This window comes from Pseudophryne corroboree, chromosome 4, assembly GCF_028390025.1.
Source record: "Pseudophryne corroboree isolate aPseCor3 chromosome 4, aPseCor3.hap2, whole genome shotgun sequence".
Classification (NCBI taxonomy): domain Eukaryota; kingdom Metazoa; phylum Chordata; class Amphibia; order Anura; family Myobatrachidae; genus Pseudophryne; species Pseudophryne corroboree.
This window is the reverse complement of record NC_086447.1, coordinates 408,231,165-408,257,034: the sequence shown is the minus strand read 5'-3', so window position 1 is coordinate 408,257,034 and position 25,870 is coordinate 408,231,165. Positions and strand designations below refer to the sequence as shown.

Genomic DNA, 25,870 nt, shown 5'->3' with positions numbered 1-25,870 from the left:
CTCATCTCAGCACTGCAGGGGTCACAGCTTCACAAACACATAACAGCAGAGTAGGAGCCTAGCCAACAAATAGATTAGCATTCCCAGGCCACCCCTCACCTCCAAACCCAACAGCTGCAGCACCCTGCAACTATGGTAGTTCCTCAACTGTTTCAAATCGATGTTCAGAGAAGCAAGCTCCTCAGGCATCGGACCTGAGGTCTGCAAGTTATATGAACTCAAAATCAAGTGCCCAAATAGAGTTATATATGTCATTTGACTGCATTGGTGGTCAACAGCACAGGTGAAGAGGAAAATATGCATAGTATAAAATATCTTGGTATATTACAATGTTTAAACAACTAATACAAATACAATTATTTAGGGGGCATGGCCTGGACAGACTTGGAGTAAGACTCAAGTCTTATATCTCTCCTGTTTATTTATCCTGCGGCTCTTAGAGACCTCCTTTTAACTTATGTTTGTGTTGGACCTACTTCTGGTATCCCTGGGGTGCATTTGCCGAGCTCTTGCCCTCTGTGTCTGTTTATCGCTGATTTGGCCTGCCCTGCTGCCTCCTCCTCAGGTAGACTCCAGGGCTTTGCTCCTGCCTCTTCTGGTCAGCTGCCCAGCGGATTGCTGGAGCTTCTCTCAGTGCTCGGTGGTTCTGGACTGTAGATGGCTCCTCGTTTGTAGCTACTTCCAACATCGATTTAATCAATGTTGGATTTTAGGGGCTGAAACACTCATTTACTAACAGATGAGTTTTTCGATTACATTTTAATTTTTGAAAACAATGAAAATCGACATTTAGTAAATAATAGAGATGTTCGGCGGGCACTTTTCGTGTTTTGTGTTTTGGTTTTGGTTCTAATACCACTTTTCGTGTTTTGGTTTTGCCAAAACCACCCTTTCGTGTTTTGGTTTTGGATCTGGATGATTTTTGAAAAAAAACATAAAAACAGCTAAAATCACAGAATTTGGGGGTAATTTTGCTCCTACAGTATTATTAACCTCACAACAATCATTTCCACTCATTTCCAGTCTATTCTGAACACCTCACACCTCACAATATTGCTTTTAGGCCAAAATGTTGCACCAAGGTTGCTGGATGACTAAGCTAAGCGACACAAGTGGACAATACAAACACCTGGCCCATCTAGGAGTGGCACTGCAGTGTCAGACAGGAGGGCAGTTTAAAAAAAAGTCCCCAAACAGCTCATAATGCAAAGAAGAAAAAGAATTGCAATGAGGTAGTTGTATGACTAAGTCAAGCAACAAAAACAATTGGCCCATCTAGGCATGGCACTGCAGTGGCAGACAGGAGGGCAGATATACAAAAAAGGCCCCAAACAGCACATCATGCAAAGAAGAAAAAGAATTGCAATGAGGTAGTTGAATGACTAAGCCAAGCGACAAACAATTGGCCAATCTAGGCGTAGCACTGCAGTGGCAGACAGGAGGGCAGATATAAAAAAAAGGCCCCTAACAGCACATGATGCAAAGAAGAAAAAAAAGGTGCACCGAGGTTGCTGTAGGCCTAAGCTAAGCGACACAACCACCTGGCCCATCTAGTAGTGTCACACAGTGGCTGAATGTCGAGAGTGGGCCGCAATTGTTCGGTCGACTGACAACATCTCCAGCACGCTCCAGTCACTTTAAAAAAAATCTGCAATTGGTGGACTTATACAGCAGTACCCCAGGACTAATACAGCAGTACACCTGGACTCATACGGCAGTGTCACACAGGGTGGCACTTTTTAAAAACTAGGCCCCAAACAGCACCTCATGCAAAGATGTCGAAGAGGTGCAATGAGGTAGCTGTATGACTAAGCCAAGTGACATAAACAATTCCAACTGGAATTATACGTCCAAATCACTGGAATTAATCTCTGTAATTAATCATTATAAATCACTGAAATTAATTGGCAAAATCACTGTAATTATACGTCCAAATCACTGGAATTAAATGGAAAGATCACTGTAATTAATAATTATAAATCACTGGAATTAATTGGCAAGATCACTGTAATTAATAATTATAAATCACTGAAATTAATTGGCAAAATCACTGTAATTATAAGTCCAAATCACTGGATTTAAATGACAAAATCTCGCTATCGCCTGCCTAGTGAAGTGGAATCTAGATGGGATTTGTTACCAGGGACACAATACCTCCATCAATTGTCTAAATCCCACTGCACTAATGGCGGATACCGGACGCACGTCTAACACCAACATAAGTGTCAAGGCCTCAGTTATGAGGGCTTCCATCGTCATGTTAAGCTGAACCACTAGTCATGAACATAGGCCAGGGCCTCAGCTGTTCCTTGCCACTCCGTGTCGTAAATGGCATATTGGCAAGTTTACGTTTCTCCTCAGACAATTTAAATTTATTTTTTTGGTTCTTTTTACTGAACTTTGGCATTTTGGATTTTACATGCCCTCTACTATAACACTAGGCATCGGCATTTGCAGACGACGTTGATGGCATTTCATTGTCTATGTCATCGCTAGTGGCAGCAGCTTCAGCACTAGGAGGAAGTGGTTCTTGATCTTTCCCTATTTTATTCTCAAAATTTTTGTTCTCCATTATTTTTTGGGAGTTATATGAGACAATATGCGGCACAGGAATGACTGATGAGACAGGACACTACCACTGGTCTGATGTAGCACAACAGGTTGTTATTATAATTATTATACTGCAGTAGTGGACATATAGCAGCAGCGTATATCGTCACTGGAATGACTGATGAGACAGGACACTACCAGTGGTCTGCACAACACAGCACCACTTTATACAGCTACACTGGATTTAAGGCAGCAGAGGACACCAACACTATGACTGACTGGACTGATGCAGCACTATACACTGACTACACTGGACTGGACAGCACAACACAGCACAAGACTCGCCACCCCACTTTCCCGTCCCCACACAGACACTGAACACTGAGGACACAGCCTCTTAATACACTCTCCAAGACTGGAGTGAAAATGGCCACGACGCACGCTCCTTATATGGAATCCAAATCCCGCGAGAATCCGACATAGCGAGATGATGACGTTTTGCCGCGTTCGGGTTTCCAAGTCAGGCGGGAAAACCCGAGCCTAACTCGGATCTGGGCTTGGAAGTCAAAGTCCGGTAGGGTTCGGTTCTCTAAGAACCGAACCCGCTCATCTCTAGTAAATAGTCCCCTAAATGTTATTAATCATTTTTTATTTTAATAATATACATCTATAATGATACTGTAATCATGGTTTATGGTTGAAAAATGTTACATTTTTGACTCCATCCCTCCTAAATTCTCAATTTTGGTTGGGATTATCCTTTAGTGTACTGTGACTAATTCTGAAACTTTTACTTTCTTCCTAATAAATGTTTCTCTGCTAGAAAGCACTGTGTATTTATCAGAAGGCGAGATAAGGATTTTGAAAAGGATTTTTACTAAACCAAGCATATACATCAAACCAGGACAAACACAGAAGTTTTGTAGGGATATTAATCTCTTGTCTGAAGTAGCATATGCAGTTGCACTATTCTTATTCCTTATGTCAGCTGCCATAAACATGGGTGTATAAATTCTGTTCCCTTTAAAAGACAAATAGTCATTTGTAAGCATTATTACATATGCCAACATATTAAAACCACTAATTTATGTGCACTCCAAAAGAACAGTAAAGTAAATCTTATGCCTCCACAAACTTGCTACCTGAGACTGCTGCATCATTATAGTCACATCCATGCATGAAGGGTTGTGCCCTCTGGGCATTGTACCCACACCTCTGCAGTGTTTAACCTTAGCAGGCAGGATAGTTCCATCCACTACTCCTTAAACTGCGAGTGGGTTGCTTGACTGTAACACATACTTGCCTACATCAGATTTCTCCTCTCCAGGAGAAGCCCAGAGAGGAGACGCTGCAGGAGTCTTTGGGGGGCGGAGCCGGACTGTGACATCAAGCTCCGCCCCCACATTGGAAAACGCTGCAATTCGCGGGCCTAAAATGATGTGATTTGCGTCATTTTAACCGCTTCCCCACCCAACGGACCCACGAATATGGGAGATTATCTCTACATCCTGTCCACATCACTAGGTGCGAGCAAGATGCGGGTGACCTTTCTACTCTTCCGGGGGTGCGGGGGACTACCCCAAAAAAACGGGAGCCTCCCGCAGCTTCCGGGAGAGTAGGCAGGTATGCTGTGACATCATCCAAGCGCCACACTCAGTGCAACACTGACACTGGGGCACCGTGGCTGAAAGATTTTCAGATCAGAGACATTGGCTAAGTGTCATTCTGTTACTTATTCCGTCTTTTAGGCACCGTGTAATCATTAACACACTAAGCACATAATAGCACTGTGCAGTGTGTCTGAGAACCAGGTTATTGCTAATAATGGAGAGCTCGCTGTCATCTATAACCCTTTGGCAAAAAGCAACCAATAATAAAAACACTTTCCACAATTATTGAAGTGAAGATAGATAATTCAATAACAAATCTTTAATGTAGCATAAATCAATATCACCTCCATTACAACAGTAACAATTCATAAGCAATATTACATGATGCCACTTGCTACAGATATCTACTTCAAATAAAGACACTGAGAAAATTTTTTTAAATTATTATTTTACAAGACTCAAGACCGGTAAAAACAAAGTAGTATTCTAGTTCCAATGTCCTAATATAATGTAATAATAATCCTAGAGGGATATCCACAAAGTACAAAACAATTGGGTTCTAATTGCCTATACAAACAATAAATCTCTGCTTGTTACATCTTATAGAGAGTAACCTGTATACTATATAAATGTCCTTCACTAGAGGTTCACCTCTGCCAAAAATGACTAGCTTCACACAGTCTATTGTAGCTGTCTGGCTGCTCTGATTGAGCCAACCAATGTCACATACAGTAGGTACCCTACAGAGATTGTATAACTTCCTACTCTTGGGGTTTCTTTAGTTACTACAGGTACTAGTAGCTTGCCAAGTTTTGTTCTTTGATTGGTTTGCATAGAAAAGGCCAGTGACATTGTAAGTGTGCTTTAAAACAAGAAAAAGTGGACTGAAAATGTTTCCACATTTTTAAACTTTGATGTTTTTTGCGAATTTCCGATGTTTCACAGATTTTTTTTTTTTTTACAGGCTATCCTAATAGATTGTCTGTAAAAAATGCCTGTGTGTTTTCGGGAGAAAGGACATTTTTTTAGGCAATCTATTAGGATAGCCTGTAAAAAAAAAAAAATCTGTGAAACATCGGGAAAATCGCAAAAAACATCAGTTTTTCGCGCCCAGTGTTTTACCGGGGCTAATTGGATATCCCCCTACATGACTGATTAGCAATTACATCAGCAACTACTTTAATAAAAAGAGGTCCCTTTAATAAAATATCATTCCACTAGAATACTAGGAGCTGGTGCCTTACTGAGATGGTTATTTACTATGATTAGAAATTAGTACTTAACTGTAAAGTGCAGATTCAAAAATGAAAGAAACCACTCATGTTGTAATGTAGACATGCCAAGTGCCCTGATTCATGGGTTGGAAACATCAGGAATACATTACTACATACAAATCCATTTTTGACAAAAAAAACCTTAAGCAACAAGGATAAAGGTTTGCACAAAATGGAAAAGGCTGCTAGGAACCTCAATGTATGCATATTGTACGTGTTATGCGACATTTGGCTGGTGATAATCTCAAGTGAGGGGACACTATTCATTGCTTGTTATGAGTGAGAGTAGTATATCTGGAGGCCCTCCCACCTCTACATGTTATTATTTATCCATAATTATTTATATTGTGCAAATATATTACCAAGTGCATTTGCACAACATATATAGTATACTCATTCTTATCAGTTGAGCTTCCAGTTTTTATGTGCTACCAGTAGCAATGAAAGGGCCCTCAGTAGGGATGCTTTTGGCATACCGGCATTTGGAATACCGGCAGATGGATTACCAATGCCGGAATCCCAACACTATCATTAACTATAGCTAACCAACTGAAAGGCCACATATGCATTTGCAGCTCTTCTCCACTGTTACCTGTCACTTTCCTTTGTTGCTTTATGCTGAGTTGTCTTATAAAGTTCCACTGATCACAAAAAAAACATAGGTTAAAGGAACTTATCCCAGATCCTGTGTTTTTCCCCCAAAATGGGATAATTTTTGCACAAAACAAACTACCTTTAATTGAGTTGCCTAAAGAACACATCGTAAAAAAAAATCACAGTAAAGCCTGTTTTTTTGGCACAAACATTTTTCGGGCATAATTGAATTACCCCCATAGCCCTTTAAATTGTTTAATACTTTTTTTTTTTTAATCAGCAAAATGCCTGTATATTTTGTTTGTTGCCTCCTGATGTGGGTGATTTTATAGTATCTCTCACACACACACACACACACACACACACACACACACACACACACACACACACACACACACACTAATTTATACTTGAGGTTTTAATGTTACTCATTTTTGAAACTGTTGTTTTGGTAACTTTAGCTTTTATGCAACAATCATACCTCATAATTGTTTGACAAGCTAATAGAATGAGACCTTTTATAAGGTCCCACTTTGTAGTTCCTCTGTGGGGTCTGTACCTCACTTGAGCACATACAGTAATGATAACAGATGACAATCCAAATGAACATTGGCTTGGTAAAAAAAACATGATAAAACACATCAGAGTTTTTTTTTTTTTAAACAAAGCATTCCTGAAGAAAAAAATGTAACAAGCTATAAAACCAAACAGTAAGGAATACTTGTTGGGTACATTGGCGAAAACAGAATCATAGAACCCAAGAACTGAAAAGGTGACTTTTGTTGATGGTCTAAGGCAGTGATGGCTAACCTTGACACTCCAGCTGTTGTTGAACTACACATCCCAGCATGCCCTGCTACAGTTTTGCTATTTGGCCATGCTAAAACTGAAGACGGCCATACTGGGATGTGTAGTTCAACAACAGCTGGAGTGTCAAGTTTAGCCATCACTGGTCTAAGGGATGATGCCATGGCCATATTAGATTTAGGTATGAAAGGGAAACGAACAATAAATAGACCACCAATTCATCTTCAGAACAAATAACTGAGGGCCTAATTCACTAAGGATGACAAAGGATCGCCCCTCCCTTAATCTGGCTCAGTAAAAAGGGTAAAATATATCCAGATACAGTAGTACTTAACTGACTGTAACATGTACCTGGCATAAACCAGATGTATATGCTATTGTTTGCATGCTACTGTTTTGGCCATATATTGCGCTCATTTTGCTGCCAAACCTGCATCAATCCCTTAATGTAGAAACAGTTATATTTAAAGGAGGCAGTAGGTGAAATAAGGTGAACAAGACACTATTTTATAGATACTTCTCCACCAAAGGGTGCAATGAGAGTTCAAAATACATTCCATTAAAAGCACAGGATAAGCCCCAACTGCAGCTCTGAGCTGGTGCAAATTTTGGTTCCTATCTATATAACGGGTGTGGATCATAGCATAGACAGTAACTAGGTCGACCACTATTGGTTGACAGTGACTAGGTCGATACCTGAAATAGGTCGACAGAGTCACTAGGTCGACATAAACAAGGTCAACATGGAAAAAGGTTGACATGAGTTTTTAAAGTTTTTTTTGTGTCGTTTTCTCTGTACAGTGACCGGAAACCCCAATTAGTGCACTGTTTCCCCTCGCATGGCTCGCTTCACTCGCCATGCTTCGGGCAAGGTGCCTCGTTCTGCTACCGCTGCGCTTGGCACAGGTTACCGTTCCCAATTGTAGTCCACGTGGATCGTAAAGTATGAAAAAGCTCCAAATATTTTTTTTTTCAAAACTCATGTCGACCTTTTTCCACGTTGACCTCTTTCCATAGCGACCTAGTGACCATGTCGACCAATAGTGGTCGACCTAATGACTGTCGACATAAGTACTGTTGACCTAAGGACCAGATACCCTACATATCATAGATCACCAATAAAAATGCACCATGTCCATCAATTTATTTGCTCTGAAAAAGCAAGTCCAAGAATGGACAGATGTGCTTTAAATTTTATAGTAGATGTGGAAAGACTAACTTCTCCATCATGGTTGCCATTGGTCTTTCTAACTTGCACAAATGTGTTCAAGATTTTTATATTTCTTTATGTTTGTCACATTTACTGTACAGTGTATTTTATTATGTTACTTCAGCTAATCAATTTGAGATGGTAAAAGGAAATGTTTCATTTTGATTTGAATGTAATGGTTACTGGTATTGTATAGTCTTTGCTTCAACATTATATTCTTTGCTTTATTGTATTACGTTTATTAGCATCGAGCAAGGACATCTGTGAACGCTTTGTGTATTGTATTATAATAGGTATTGCCCTCACATGGCTAATATTTGGATGGGGAAAACCTTGACATCATGCACATTCATGTATTATGTTTCAAAAGATAGATTTTGTTAATAACAAGTCCTTTTAATTTTCTATTTCCCTGCACATTTTCTGATACAATTTTCAAAGGCATACTAGACTTTCTACTAATGATTTCATGATTTCTCATTAGAATCTGTATTGGCAATTTTAACACGAACATTACCGTTATGTATGCAAGATAATATCATATATTGTACATTTAATAATCTATTAGACCACTTTTAATGATCTTTTTCTTTGGCTCTAAGTCAGCTGGTAGGAAAACTGCAACTTAAAAGTACTTAACATTTTCTAAAATAACATTTACTGAAAGATTAATTGCAGAAGTTAGTATATTAAAAAAGCAACCAGCAGACATTAATTTCTAATTACATTTAATAAACTCATTTTTTTTTCATCTTAAGGGCCTGTTCACAAATATGTGCTTAAAAAGAATAAATACAGGAAGTGGCTGATGTAGAGTGTAACACAAGTCAGTCAATTCCCCATGCATTGCAGGCATATGCAGCTGCATCACCCCCATCCATCCACTGGGTATTATATGGTAGTTGTCATCAGTATCAGTCATATCCCTGGTACACATGATCCATTGGAAAAACAGGTGCATCTACTGTACGTGTACACTCCACTCTTTATCGACCGTAATCCTGTCCACACGCCTCCATCACTAAACTTACATGTGTCTGCCTCATTACTACCACTTCTCTGTAAGTATAGACATTACTGAGATACATATGACTTACATGCAATCACCCGTAATTGCGTGTATAGGACGAAATTATGCAAAACTAACTTTTGTATAATTGGCATTCAATTTTGCTTCAGCCCTGCCCTCATAAACCCAACAAACTTTAGTCAGCTCATTCTTATTAAGCTTTAATACAATAGACCACAGGTTTTTAAACTCGGTCCTCAGGACCCCACACGGTTCATGTTTTGCAGGTCACCTGTAGATTTTTAAAATGTGACAGTTGGTGATACATAGTGCAGCTGCTGGGTGACATGGAAAACGTGAACCGTGTGGGGTCCTGAGGACCAAGTTTGAGAACCACTGCAATAGACAACTATGAGCGATAGGGCCTGCCGCTTCGACATTTAATTTCCATTATTCCTATAGCGGGGTGTAGTTGGAATCCCAGCGGTCGGCCCTATAGCAGGTGCACATCAGCTCTAACTGATATGATTTTTAGCTGAGACAATTAAATGAAGCTAGGGTGGAGGCTGGGTTGTCCAATAAGGCCCATGGAGAATGATGCAATATAATGTACTCCAGCCTACTTACCACTCCTGTTAGGGGATGTGAGTTAAATACCATAGGGTAGTCTTACATGACCAGTTAAATGTATCCTATTCTCTATTTGGAAGTGGGGGTTTTTTAATCGACTGATCAGCACATGTGACAAGGTCTTCCCACAGATTCTGAAATGCCTTTTCTAAAACATTATAAAAAATGAGCCCTAGTTTTATCCTTCAAGCAGTTTATAAGTTCATACTGAAAGTAAATTGACCACAAAATGTTTTGCGTTTTAAGTACTGCTGTGAGGAAAGACATAAAGAACAATTATTCCTTAATGTCAATATAAATGTTGCTCACATCATAAATTAATGAGTGTTACAATTTATCATACATATAAATAATTGTCCTAAATTCACTTTTTTGACCCCATTATACTGTAAATCAATTAATGTTTCCATTTTTATGTGCCAAATGTAACGCAAAGACAATAAAGATACAAGCAGTAAAACTGGCTACACTGTCATGATTAATTTAAGTTGTAAACTACTGTAGTAATATTTTAAGAAAGTCTTACTTCATAAAATGGTGATGTGAAGTGCACATACAGTGTTCTTTAGAAATGAGGCCCACTGGTGCTGGCTCTAGCTGTAACACTAGAGTTTGACTGTTTTTCTGCAGTTGAGTGCCATAGCACGCCCCCTGGGAGCAGGAACCAGGAACCACACACACCAGAGAGGTACCACCCAGGAGCAGGAACCAGGTACCACACACTCCAGAGAGGTACCACCTAGGAGCAGGAACCAGGTACCACACATGCCAGAGAGGTACCACCCAGGAGCAGGAACCAGGTACCACACACTCCAGAGAGGTATCACCCAGGAGCAGGTACCAGGTACCACACAAGCCAGAGAGGTACCACCCGGGAGCAGGAACCAGGTACCACACACACCAGAGAGGTACCACCCAGGAGCAGGAACCAGGTACCACCCGGGAGCAATAAGCTGCCTCTTTGGACTTGTATACTGCATGGCGGCATTGGTAACACACTACTAGTTATCCTATTAATGGCCTTGCCTAAAAAGAACTGAGCATTCATAGATGTATGGTAAAATGTATGGAATGATAACAGAACATACAGTAGTACACAATTCTTTCAATATGATAAAAACAATTGCATCTATAAATATGACCTCTTCTTGCTTAAGTACATTATGTTACATTAATGTATGTAATGGTGTTATAATAAATTTATGTTAAAAAGAAATTAAAAATGATTTGCCTGCATAAAGTATAATTATATAACATTCAATATAAAGCAGCTAATGTTAAATTATACATCATCATTTTTATATAACAAATTGAAATTTGTAAATAGCTTTTCAGGGGTTTTGTTTAGTTTTTTCCCCTGATACTTCCAGTGGCCACTAAGTTAAATTAAAATAATGGTCATGTACTGTAGATCTAGCCTACTCAATTTCAACTATCAGCTGAGGCCGGAAATTCATCCACTTATGAATCAGGTCTTGTGTATATGGGCAGGGGGCACAGTGGCATGCACTTGCTCTGAGTGCCGTGGCTATACACTACTTCTCTAAGTAGGAGTTGAATATCCCCTCATTTGACAAAGAGCCCAAAGGCAAACGATATGTACAACCTGAGACAGCTCAAGTATAATGCTATTGCATACAGATAGAGGTACTGCTCTGCCCTTAAGTCAATACATATGTTTTTGTTTTCAAAAATGTACTACATTCAAAATATTTATGTAAAAAAAGTTTCTAGTTAACCATAATTGTAATAGTTTATATATGCTTTCATCATAAAATAATAAGTATTTACTGAGTACTGACAAACTGTAAAGGGGAGTACATTTTTATAACATTAGCCTATTTATTCATTTCAAACAATGCATCGTCATTTGAAGCAAAGCATAACATTACACAGATATACAAGGCTAAGTACATTATACATTTAGAAGATTGATTTCTGTTTCTATAAAAAAAAAAAATATGCAAATAACTTACTCTTTGTCCTTCCTTTCCAGGGGGACCTTCAGGGCCAGCTTCTCCCTATAACCAAGAATACAGTAAAGATAGGTACTGTAGTTTAAGATAAATACTGTTCAAAATGAAAAGTAGAATGTTGTTTTAAATGTTTGGCAGGTAGTGAAGTCATTATTGGCTGTACATCTGAGAGTAGGTATATTGCTCGGAACTTAAATATGCCACTTAACATAAATAATAATAATATTTGGAAAATAAGTATTTTAGTTGTGTCACATTGTTAACTTTGTATAGCATTACACATGGGAAAGTATAATATTCAATGAAGGTAAAACAGACCTGTATCATCCAAAATAGGCTTTCTTATGTAAATAGATGTTTATGCTTACCAAATCTCCTTTTATTCCAGCTGCAATAATCTAAAATAGAAGTAAAATAATAGCATATTACCAAATTGACTTGCTGATCTGCTGCCATGGTGTAGCATAGGCAGCATTTTTATCCACATATAAAGTTAATGTTTGTTTACCACCAAAACATTGATAAGTTTACATGTGCTAACATGGCTTAGCACACAGTTACAGTGAGATATCAGTTTAGACTGAATGATATATGATGGTGATAAAAAATAAGAAAATCCCAGAGTATGGACTTTCAAACCTTAGAAATAGTTCTACAGGGAGGCAGAAGAGCTGTAATGTGGCGGAAGCTTTCTTATATATTTGCAAATGTGTGTCTGAGCCTTCTACATTTTATTAACTTTATTTTCTAGATAACCCTATCTTTCTAGTACCTGTTGCTACTTATATATTGATTTAGTAAATTGAGTCTAATGCATCACAGTTTCATATCTCCTCACACAATGTGAGGAGATATGAACACTTTTTATCAACACTTTTAATCGGAACTCTTCTGAGTACTATTTTGGTGCACAAAAAGGAAATGTTTACATCAATTAAGGATATGATATACAGTAGGTATGTGATAGCAAGCAATAAAAATTGACTGAAGCATTTTGTAAACAGTATCACTAGTTATGTGGCATGTATGGGATTAGAGATGGTATTTGTAGTTCAACTTTGGAGGGTTTTTTTTGTTTGTTTTTTTTGGGTGGGGGGATTCCAGCTAAGATTGCTCCCATTTTAGAAACATGTCCAATATTAAAATATATGACCAGAATTAGTGATTCTGTCAAACAGAATAAAAATTGCTCATTATACTATTTTATTACACTTTAAAGTGTGCAGGTCTGTAAAAATTAGTAATTACAGGAGAATAGGTATACAGAGCAGGAGGGGACATATATTCAAATTACCAATGTTAGGTACTTTGTGCATGTGCAGGACCCGTCATACGCATGCACAAATGGGTCCTGCGATGTAGGAAGTAGAGTGGCATCAGACTGTCAGTGATTGACAGTCTGATGCCATTTTTGGAAAGGGGCGGGTGCAGTAATTGCCTCCGTTTGTGATAATGGAGGTTTGTTGACACCCCTCCCTGTCTAGGGCGAAGGAAGAGGCCAGGGATCCCCAATATTGGGCAGAGATTTCCTGGCCTCTGTGACAGGCTGCTTGCGCATCCATATGAGTGCTGCAAGCCACCCAATGGTGAGTCAGTGATCCTATGCATGCATCATAGGACACAGGTTGGATCACTACTTGTAATAGATGAGTCCTGCAGCATTCACATACAGAGCTATCACTGCTGTTTCCAAACAAGTGACAGCCACTCCATCCACATCTGAGTTAGTACACCCTGTATTACATCAAGTCAACAAATATATTTGTAGGTAGATTCAGCCTTAAAAAAAACGCAAATAAATTCTAAAATGATGAAGACTTTACAAGTCTCTGTAAAAATTTTGTTTTATCCATAGCAGCCACTGGACGAATAATGACAAATGACAATGATGTGTTGCAGGATATGGTACCATGAAATATTCTGTTAAATGTGTTATGGCAGGGTAATGATATTATTCTCATGAGGTACAGTAAAACATGCTATTAGATTCTCATGGGACAAACGAGAAATTGTTGGTGTAAGAAATCATTAATGAAAATCTCGATGATAAATGGAAACAATTCCAGTTTCTTAGTGCATGAAACATTTATACATATTGTGTTTATAGAAAGATAACACTGTGATAACAACCACATGATACAAATATGAATACTGTAATCTTACAGTCTACACGTTTATCATTACAGATAGACATGAGACAAACTGATTCACAGACTGATTACCCTGATTAGCAGTAATATATGGCACAAACATTCGTAATCTCTTGATTGGGTTTTTTCTTTTTAAATGCATACATTTACATAAGAGAAAAGACTACATTGATCCATGAATATATAGTCTATTTGATACCATACAACTTGCAATCATTTTGATTTCACACAGTTCAATTTTTGCAACTAAATTAATGATTGGTACAGTGTATTCTATTTACATTAAAAATAACGACATTCCTAATTGTTTTCCACAGAAAGAAACCTATGAAATGGTGAATTTATAGATGTTAACCTAGATCATTCTCCTAATTTAGTTACATGACATTTTAGGCTGCCATTGGGTGGGTTAAACAAACAATCAGCTGTAGTAGATGCTCTAGCACATGGGTCTTCAACTTGTGGCCCTTCAGATGCTGTGGAACTACACATCCCAGCATGCCCTGCCACAGTTTTGCTATTAAGGCATGCTAAAACTGAGGCAGGGCATGTTTAGATGTGTTGTTCCACAGCAGCTGGAGGGCCACAGGTTGAAGACCCATGCTGTAGCATATAAACTTCTTAGGTACTAGTGACTAATCACCCTTTTGAACAAAAGTTGCAGAACAAATCCTGAACATTTCCTTATCCCTACATATTGTGGTCAGTTGGTATTTACTTTCGGGCCATGTACTTCATCATTAGTGAGATGTTGAGACACAAGCTCTGAAAAGAGCCTATCCTAGCTGACCTTCTGCACATATGCAAGTGGTACTTGGAGAGGGAGCTATTTTGCAGTCCCTATAGAAAGCTACCAAGGTATCTCCAATACCTACTGCTGTACCCCCTTGGTAAATGGTTCCAATACTAAAACAAATCTCTTATCACCATCAGTGTCCTAGAACAAAGAGGCTACAGAGTTAATTTTGCTAAAGGAAAGTGCATTGTGAGAAACTGAATTGGGACAGTTATTACAGGCACAAGGGGGCAGATGTATTAAGGCTGGAGAAGTGATAAAGCGGTGATGACTGCAAAGTGATAATGCACCAGCCAATCAGCTCCAATATGTAAATTGGCAGTTAGGAGCTCACAGAATCAAGTCTCCTCACAGAATCACAAGTGAAATAATTAGCTCCACCTGTGAATCTTTCAATATGTGTCAATGAGTAATGACTACACCTGTACACCTACTCGGTAACCTGGAAAACATTGACTGTCTGTGGTCCTAAGGACCGAATTTGAAAACCTATGGTATAGCGCACAGGTTCTCAAACTCGGCCCTCATTACCCCACACAGTGCATGTTTTGCAGGTCTCCTCACAGAATTACAAGTGAAATAATTAGCTCCACCTGTGGACCTTTTAAAATGTGCCAATGAGTAATTAATACACCTGTGCACCTGCTGGGTTACCTGCAAAACATGCACTGTGTGGGGTCCTGAGGACCGAGTTTGAGAACCTATGGTATAGAGTAGGCATGTCCAAACTGCGGCCCTCCAGCTGTTGTGAAACTACATACTCCAGCATGCCCTGACACAGTTTTGATGTCAGAGAATGCTAAAGCTGTGTCAGGGCATGCTGGGATGTGTATTATCTCAACAGCTGGAGGGCCGCAGTTTGGACATGCCTGGTATAGAGCATCAATTGACCACTTCCTACACTCCTGATCAAAATTGTTTAAGTGAATGAGCAAACCATATGCTAGTGGATAAAGCAAGATGTATGCTGAAGGATGCAGGACTAGGTAAGCAGTTTTGGGCAGAAGCTGTGTCCACAGCACTATATGTTGAAACAATTCTCCTACAGTTAACCTAAACTACACCTAGTAAAGTGTGGTCAAAGAGAAAACCAAGTGTGAAATACATACCTTCCAACATTATACTCTCCAGGAGGGACAGAATGCTCTGCTTCTGGACTTCCCTCTTAATTTATGATTGCCATCACCTGTGCTGAAACTAGTGATGAGTGGGTTCGGTTCCTCGGAAACCGAACCCCCCCGAACTTCACCCATTTTACACGGGTCCGAGGCATACTCAGATTCTCCCGTATGGCTCGGTTAATCCGAGCGCGCCCGAACGTCATCATCCCGCTGTCGGGTTCTCGCGAGATTCAGATTCTATATGAGCAGCCACGCGTCGCCGCCATTTTCACTCATGCATTGGAAATGTTAGGGAGAGGACGTGGCTGGCGTCCTCTCCGTTTATTAATAATATTTGTGCTACTGCTTATTGCTTAATTGTGGGGACTGGGGAGCAGCTGTATTATATAGGAGGAGTACAGTGCAGAGTTTTGCTGACCAGTGACCACCAGTATACGTTGTCTGCCTGAAAAACACTCCATATCTGTGCTCAGTGTGCTGCATATATCTGTGCTCACACTGCTTTATTGTGGGGACAGGGGAGCAGCTGTATTATATAGGAGGAGTACAGTGCAGAGTTTTGCTGACCAGTGACCACCAGTATACGTTGTTTGCCTGAAAAACACTCCATATCTGTGCTCAGTGTGCTGCATATATCTGTGCTCACACTGCTTTATTGTGGGGACTGGGGACCACCAGTATATTATATAGGAGGAGTACAGTGCAGAGTTTTGCTGACCAGTGACCACCAGTATATATAGCAGTACGGTACGGAAGGCCACTGCTCTACCTACCTCTGTGTCGTCAAGTATACTATCCATCTAGATTCTATACCTGTGGTGCATTTTAGTTTTGCAGTTTGCTGACAGTGACCACCAGTATATATAGCAGTACGGTACGGAAGGCCACTGCTGTACCTACCTCTGTGTCGTCAAGTATACTATCCATCTAGATTCTATACCTGTGGTGCATTTTAGTTTTGCAGTTTGCTGACAGTGACCACCAGTATATATAGCAGTATGGTACGGAAGGCCACTGCTGTACCTACCTCTGTGTCGTCAAGTATACTATCCATCCATACCTGTGGTGCATTTCAGTTGTGCGCAGTATATATAGTAGTAGGCCATTGCTATTGATACTGGCATATAATTCCACACATTAAAAAATGGAGAACAAAAATGTGGAGGGTAAAATAGGGAAAGATCAAGATCCACTTCCACCTCGTGCTGAAGCTGCTGCCACTAGTCATGGCCGAGACGATGAAATGCCATCAAAGTCATCTGCCAAGGCCGATGCCCAATGTCATAGTAGAGAGCATGTAAAATCCAAAAAACAAAAGTTCAGTAAAATGACCCAAAAATCAAAATTAAAAGCGTCTGAGGAGAAGCGTAAACTTGCCAATATGCCATTTACGACACGGAGTGGCAAGGAACGGCTGAGGCCCTGGCCTATGTTCATGGCTAGTGGTTCAGCTTCACATGAGGATGGAAGCACTCATCCTCTCGCTAGAAAACTGCAGTGCCACTCCTAGATGGGCCAGGTGTTTGTGTCGGCCACTTGTGTCGCTTAGCTTAGTCACACAGCGACCTTGGTGCGCCTCTTTTTTTCTTTGCATCATGTGCTGTTTGGGGACTATTTTTTTGAAGTGCCATCCTGTCTGACACTGCAGTGCCACTCCTAGATGGGCCAGGTGTTTGTGTCGGCCACTTGGGTCGCTTAGCTTAGTCATCCAGCGACCTCGGTGCAAATTTTAGGACTAAAAGTAATATTGTGAGGTGTGAGGTGTTCAGAATAGACTGGGAATGATTGGAAATTATGGTTATTGATGTTAATAATACTATGGGATCAAAATGACCCCCAAATTCTATGATTTAAGCTGTTTTTGAGGGTTTTTTGTAAAAAAAAAAACGAATCCAAAACACACCCGAATCCGACAAAAAAATTTTCAGGGAGGTTTTGCCAAAACGCGTCCGAATCCAAAACACGGCCGCGGAACCGAATCCAAAACCCGAAAAATTTCCGGTGCACATCACTAGCTGAAACGCCTTTCTTATCCATTAACCTGTTCAACACAGGTGCTGGAAATCATACATTATGAGGAAAGTCCAGAAGCAGAGCATTGTGTCCCTCCTGGAGAGGGTCATGTTGAGAGGTATGGAAACATCTCAGAACTTTTGGAAGTGCTGCCTATGTCCATATACCAAAAGTATAGTTTAGCATTTCTACCTGTGTTATTATGCCATTTTTTATAAAAAGTCATGCATCTTCAAACTGATCTTTATTAAATAGATCACAAATGGCCGGATTCAAATGTATTTGGAGGTGCTATTGCTGTTGCTTACATTCAAGCAGCCATAGCACTAATATGGTAATCCAGCAGGAGATGGCATACCTCCTGCATGCACTACTGATCCAAACTGCTTCCTATTTACTGTATATATATTTTGGCGTACACCATGCGTTATCTGATGTTAGACAGAACTTGTGGCAGCTAGCCACACTGCTTCTAGTGCTGACCACACCCCAGTAAGCAAGGGCCCCTACCACTGCATTCCCCAATGAGCCTTTCATACCCTAGTCTGATACTATGCAACTCTGTATACAGGCGAAAATACATGTCTTGTTCTAGGACTGTATTGCGGTACCATCTGCGGCTGACTTGCATTCAACTTTGTATCAGCCCCCAATAATTAACGTGCAGTAAGGTTTACGTGTACTTCAATCTCGTCCCTGTCAAAGGATTTCAAATACATTTTATATCATACTGCATTGTACTAACATCACTGCCTATATCATTGACTATTTGTAAGATTATGTTTTTCAATAAAAAAAATACACAGAAAATGTTATTGGCTTCCAGCATTGATAAGTAACCACTGCCAGAGCCAGGAAGGAAGGGGGAAGGGGGATGGGGAGTGGTAGGTGCCACTACAGCCCATGCCTCCCCTGTCGTTTCTGGAGAGTAGCGCAACTGTCTCAGTCAGGTGTTTGATAGGGCTGGCAAGTAGTATGGCGGTGGTCCTAGGATACCCGGCACCTGCCTGCTGCCACCATACTGCTGCTACTGTAGGGGGCTAGGTGCAGTGGGGTGCTGTGTGCAGGGACCCACTCCTGGAGCCACAGAGTGTTACACTTAGTGCTGGGTGGGGGGAGGGAAGTAGCCTCTGCTCTCCACAGACCCTGGTTCATTGTGCACACAGAACTCTGGCCAGAGGATCCGTCCTCAGCTGTCTGTCATGTCTTAGAGAAGGCGAGTGAGGGTGTGTGGGTGTTTGGGTGTGTGTTGACAGCCTCTTTTGTAAAAAGAAATGTAAACTTTTTTAGGGGTGTGCCCCTTTCCCTCCCCTTTGATACAACATTGACTTATACAGTATGCCGCTTGCCACACACCAGTCCCTGCTCCACGCAGACTAGAGTGAGCAGTTCAGCAGCTGAGCCTGAGCTGCTGTCTGAGTGTGCGGTGACAGTTCAGCCAGAGGGAGAGGAGAGGCTGCGATCCACACAACTCCCAGCTTCTCCCCCTGTTGCTCAGACCCCGGCTTCTTCTATACTGAAGCTGTCATTGCTGTTACGATGGTATCTGACATCACAATCTCATGACTGCCCTCAGTGTAAAACCAGACAGGTGATGCTGCAACTCTGGGAACAGGTAAATAAATTGTAATACAGTATATTACTCACCAACTGCCTCTTTCCATCACCCATTCCCTATCACTCTCACCTTGTCACCCACTGTCAGTCATTCCCACCCTGTCACTCACTGCCAGTCACCCACTGCCCGTAACCCACTGTCCATCACTCTCCCTGTCACCCACTGCCAGTCACTCTCTCCATGTCCTGTGAGGCCATGCCCCTTGTAGCTGGGCTACACCCCTTTTCTGGAAGCCCGCCCCAAATGTACCTGCCACTGCTACTTTCCCATTCATTTATCATAGTGCCCCCCCTGTCATTTTCTTCTGAATTTGCCCCTGTAAGCAACTGATGTAAAATGGATTAGCCAGATTTAAAGAGAATCAGTAAACAGTGATGTGTAGCTTTTTAATTCTCCGAATTATATACCTGTATGGAGTGGGTAATGATGAATGCTGCTTTTCTCAAGTCCTAAAACAACATTCTATTTTAAAAGTTATTCCTTCCCTTGCTCACTTTTGTGATGTCCCTTTGTGCTGTATTCTTTCCTCGCCTGTCTTCCTGAACTAATATAAAGAATCAGATGCAGCAGCAGCTCTAAAGCATTATCTGAATAATGAGTAGTTTGATCTGTCCCTGTAGAGCAATTAAAACTCTGTGGCAGGTTTGTGCATTGAGCCTATGCAATCTTCGCCTTAATTAGCTCTGGGATTGTTAGAGATTATTCTCTATAGGAAATTCTGTGGACAGAGATTTTCAAGAAGGGCCTACTTTACAGACCAGTTACATTTCTATAAAAAAAAAATCATTAATTAGGGATATGAGTAAATTGACACATAAAAAGTCAATACAACATTAGAGCAAACAGTTTAGACAAAAAAAAGTATAGTTAAATAATATTTACAGGTCATTTAACATGGATGAATGTATCAGAAAATCTTTGGATGAAAAGTGTCTATTGATGGATTTTACTAAGCACAGAAAGGTTGAAAAACAGATGTAGAGGCGTAAGATGGGATTAGATATTGTCACATCTGTTGCACAAATTAATCATGATGTATTAAGCTCGGGATCCACAGCCGTCTAGTTTATTTTTAACCAAAATGTAAGAAATAAACAGTAAAGACACTTACAAAACATACGCCTCATGGGTGGTCTATCATTTTATGGGAGAGATTCAAATGTGTGAAAAGTCGGTTGGGTGTCTGTTTTTTCCTGTCTATTAGATAGGAAATAACAGACACCCAACTGACTTTTCAAACATTTGAATCTCCCCTTATGACAGAGAGCCCATAGGACTGGTTTTCTTTTGATTAGTTTGACTAATTTTCTTTTTTACGGGCGGCAGTTACGTGACCAGTGGTCAGGAGAACGCAGGTCACAATAACGATGCCCGAATCCTGCCCCCTTACAGTCCCGACAGTCGGCATGCCGACTAACAGGGACTATTCCCACTCGTGGGTGTCCACGACACCCATACAGTGGGAATATAACCAGTGGCAAGCTCAGCTCGTCACCGAGCCCTCAAGGGGCTTCGCTCCGCTCACCTGCACCCGCCAGCCATATCCATTCTGGCATCGGTAAGGTGACCGGCGGTCACGCATACCCAACCCCTTTTTTACCATGCCCAGGACAGGTAAATACAGAAAGGAAACCTAGCCTCCCCAGCTTAAGCCGTAGGTTGTTGCCTGACATGGGTAAGGGTACAACAACACAGTGTACTGCAGCATCAATCCATAGGACAAATACTGTTATCAGCAGAGGAGGTATCTGTGGTGGAGCCAAAGGGACTATGCAGGAGTAGATTAGCCGCACACTGCCAGCTACACGTAGACATCAGATCGACGGTTATTTTCTGCAATATAAAATGTCTAGCATTTGTGATGAAAAAAATGTGGAGCCCAACCTTTAAATACCATCACATAATGGTAAACTTTCAAACTCAGCATCCTAAGAAGAGCCACCATTTTAAAGCAGTGGTTTTCTGTCAATCCTCCTGGCTCCAGAAATTCACCATCCATTCTATCCTCATGTGCCCCAAGCTGACCTGGTTTTCGTTCACTTAATACACAGTGTTCATTTGACACTATTCCAAATAGCCTTTGCCTCTTTGCTACTAGCTTCATAAGTGCAGGAAGTCATTTGAGAATACCTGGTTCTTATGAGGTCTAGCAAGGGTCATTTTGTTTTTAAAACAGTTTGGAATTGGATGACATGTAGTTTTAAATAACACAGACAATCATCTAATGCCTCACTGACATTCTCAAACTTGTACCAACTCTTTTCATACCAATCCCAGTTCTGTACTTTTCATATAGAAAAAGGGCAAGTAACTGCTTCTGGTGCTTGTCTTTCTCTGTTAGTCTTTTCAAGACTAGAGGAGGTGAAGGCTTGCTGTCAGTTTCTCTGGCCTTTTAGAAAGTATTTTTCTTTCTTTAAAGTTAAATGGACGGTTGGTTGGTTAATTTATGGGATGAAGGTTTTTTTTTTAAAGGAATATCTTTTTATTTGAAAGCCTTTTAAAAACAACAGCTTTTAAGTATTTTAATTACTTATTGAAAATTAAAAAAGATGATTTTAAATCTGTCAGATTTTGCAATGAGTATATATGCTTTCTACTAGACTACAGTGTATTACAATGTATTGCTGCTAGACCAAATTGCATTAAGAATCAAAGTAGTATTGCTTTCAATTAGTGAGTTGCAAATATTCTAGCTATAGATACTGTGAAATCTATATTGTATGTTTTCTTTTTCAAGAATACTATCAATAATGATGTTATACCTTTTTAGTAAGTCTATAAAAATATCCTACTTTTCTTCTAAATGCTCTTTCTTACTTTCTTTCTTTCTGTTTATTTCATATCTCATTGCTAACAAGAAAAACAGTCTGGTTTGTTATTTCCTAACTTCATCTTTCCTGTTTCAAGAAAGTCTGTCTGTCATTGTTGCCTGTCCTTTTAGAGTTTTAGTAACTTCATGTTGTAAAATTAGACAGGCGCTGGAAACAGCCATAACCCTTAAATTATTATTATTAACAGTTTGTTATATAGCACAGCAAATTCTGTTGCACTTTACAATTGGAAACAACAGTGATAAAACAAAACTGGGTAAACTAATAAGAGACAGTCATAGAAGTATGAAGGCCCTGCTCGCAAGCTTACAATCTGTAGGGAAATAGGCCTTGATACACAAATACAGTGTATAGGTGTTCTTCATTGCATAACTCAGATTGCCAAAGTTCTTGGTGGGTTGTCTGATATGGTCACATAGCAATGTTGCCTGGGTATGGGTCATTGGGTCGACACAACTTAAGTCGACAGTCATTAGGTCGACCACTATTGGTCGACATGCATTAGGTCGACAGGGTCACTAGGTCGACATGTGCTAGGTTGACAGGTCAAAAGGTCCACATGAGTTTTTTTTACTTTTTTTTGGTGTTGTTTTCTCCGTAAAGTGATGCGGAACCCCAATTAGTGCACTGTGTCACCTCGCACGCTTGGTACAAGTTACCATTCCCAACTGTAGTCCATGTGGATTGTAAAGTATGAAAAAGTTCAAAAATTTTAAGAAAAATTTGAAAAACTCATGTTGAACTTTTGAACTGTCGACCTAGCACATGTCGATCTAATGACCATGTCGACCTAGTGACCCTGTCAACCTAATGCATGTCGACCAATGGTGGTCGACATAATGACTGTCGACCTAAGTGGTGTCAACCTAATGACCGTATCACTGTTGCCCTGGGGTCAGGAGGATGTGAAAGTGAAGAAAGAAAACATGTGAGGATATGTGTTGACTGGAAATAGGGGATGTATTTTGAGATATGTGTATAGAGGTACGTTGGTGCAGTTTGGTTAATGGCCATGTGTGTGAGTAAAAGTATTTTTTTTTTATATGGTGGAATACCAGTAACCAATGGAGTAGATCAGCAGACGGTGAAAGTATAGTAAGGATAATTAGCAGCATTCAAAATGGATTGTAGTGGTGAGAGACTCTTTTTGGTAAGACCAGTAAGAAGACTATTCCAATAATGAATGCGGGAGATAATGAGAATATGGCTTAGAGTTTTGCAGTGTATTGTGTAAAGTATGATCATATTTTGGATATGTTTTTTAAATGCGTGTAACATGATTTTGAGACAAATTGAAAGTGGGGAATAAAGGACAGTTCAGAGTCAAGGATGACACCTAGGCTGCGAGCTTGTAGGGTAGGATTGAATGTTGAATTCTCAACAGTGAAAGAAATATCAGGTTAGTAACTACTATTGGTCAGTGGAAACTGAATTAATTCTGTTTTGGAAATACAGGTTGAGTATCCCATATCCATATATTCCGAAATACGAAATTTTTTGAGTGAGACTGAGATAGTGAAACCTTTGTTTTCTGAGGGCTCAATGTACACAAACTTTGTTAAATACACAAAATTATTAAAAAATATTGTTTTAAATGACCTTCAGGTTGTGTGTATTAGGTGTATATGAAATATAACTGAATTGTGTGTTTGTACACAAACTTTGTTTAATGCACAAAGTTATTAAAATATTAGCCAAAATGACCTTCAGTCTGTGTGTATAAGGTGTATATGAAACATAAATGCATTCTGTGCTTAGTGTTGGGTCCCATCGCCATGATATCTCATTATGGTATGCAATTATTCCAAAATACGGAAAAATCTGATATCCAAAATACTTCTGGTCCCAAGCATTTTGGATATGGGATGATCAACCTGTATTAAGTTTGAGGTGGCGAGAGGACATACAAGAAGTAACAATAGAAAGCTATTCAGTGACACAGACCAATACAGAAAGTGACAAATCTGGGGAGGATAAGTAGATTTTGGTATCATCTGTGTACAGATGATACTGAAATCCAAAAGAAATGTTGTAAAGACTGAGAAAAGCAGAGGACCTAAGACTGCAGTACTCCAACTGACAGATGTAGTGAAGAGGAGGTAGACTGAGAGGCAGACAATGAAAGATAGATAGATTAGATAGGTACGATGAGAACTAAGAAAGGACAGTGGGGGTAATTCTGAGTTGATCGCAGCAGCAAGTTTGTTAGCAATTGGGCAAAACCATGTGCCCTGCAGGGGAGGCAGATATAACATGTGCAGAGAGAGTTAGATTTGGGTGGGGTGTGTTCAATCTGCAATCTAAATTGCATTGTAAAAATAAAGCAGCCAGTATTTACCCTGCACAGAAACAAAATAACCCACCCAAATCTAACTCTCTCTCTGCACATGTTATATATGCCCCCCCTGCAGTGCACATAGTTTTGCCCAACTGCTAACAAAGTTACTGCTGCAATCAACTCAGAATTACCCCCAGTGTCCTGAAGACCTAGGGATTGTTGCATTTGTATGAGAAGAAAGTGGTCAACAGTGTCAAAAGCATCAGAGCTATCTAGAAGAATAAGAAGTGATTAATGGCCCTTAGACTTAGCAATGACCAGATAATTCACTACTTTAGTCTGTGCTGTCTTGGTGGAATTTTGGGAACTAAAGCATGACTGAAGTGGCTCCAATAAGTTGTATGAATTAAGAAAGTGTGTGAAGTGAGTGTAAGCAAGTCTATCAAGTAGCTTGGTGGGGCATGGGAGCTACTGATGAGGCAATAGTTTGAGAGAGGGTTAGTAATCACTGCATGCTTGAACAGTGAAGGAAAGATACCAGTAGAGAGGGAAAAAGAGATTACATATTTTAGTTAAGGTTGGGATGAGCAAAGGAGACATAACTTTGCTTATTTGTGAGGGTATAGGATCAAGAGGAGAGGTAGTAGAATGGATGGATGAGAAGAGCATTGATACTTCATCTCCATTTGTGGGATCACATGAAGAGAAGTTGCCATATGGTTCAGGTAAGGAATTGAGCAAGTCACTGGCTGAGGAAAAGCATACCACTCCATCTTGGATCTTACCAATCTTGTCCTTGAAGCAGGAAGCAATATCTTGCACAAAGATAGTGGCTGGTGGGTTGGGTGAGGGAGGGTTGAGAAGTGATTTATGTATTAAAAAGTCACTTCGGGTTAGAGGATTGAGCAGAGGTGACAGTGTGAAAATATGTTTGGCAGTGTCCAGGGCATTATAATAGGTGTGGTAAATAGTCTTATATGTGAGGAAGTTGCTTGGAGTACGAGATTTACGCCACTGACATTCAACTTTACGTGATAGTTTTTGTAGGTGTTTTATTAATTAAGAGTGAAATCATATAAAAAGGAAAGAATGCACACTGTATAAAGCTGAGAGACAGACAGTAAGATCTGGTTGGGGGTTGAGGTCAGTGGAAGAAAGGGAAGCCACTTGTGTTTTGGGTTAATAATGTGATCAGAGTACGTAGGTGAGAGCAGGTATTAAAAAAGAACAAATAAAAACAAGCTGCTGTGATTTTGTTACAAATTACATAACCTACAATCATTAATTTGCTTACGAAAAATATGCCTTATTTACTAAAATATATTATTGCTTAACTATACTTAAATTACTATATTTTTTATATTTGAATTATTGTAATACAGTAGCAGAACAATACATTCCAT

The 25,870-nt window shown here is 39.9% G+C and overlaps 1 protein-coding gene across 7 annotated transcripts in view; it reads right to left on the bottom strand.

The window, feature by feature from the left end:
- The window catches only part of COL19A1 (collagen type XIX alpha 1 chain), a 1,277,374-nt gene that overhangs the window by 742,599 nt on the left and 508,905 nt on the right, over nucleotides 1-25,870 (bottom strand). For all 7 annotated transcript variants that reach the window (XM_063916766.1, XM_063916758.1, XM_063916759.1 and 4 more), the window contains 2 exons: nucleotides 12,029-12,058; nucleotides 11,661-11,705 (listed from right to left, as the gene is read on the bottom strand). In XM_063916766.1, coding sequence (XP_063772836.1) covers nucleotides 11,661-11,705; nucleotides 12,029-12,058 — 75 coding nt within the window. The remainder of the gene's footprint in view (nucleotides 1-11,660; nucleotides 11,706-12,028; nucleotides 12,059-25,870) is intronic.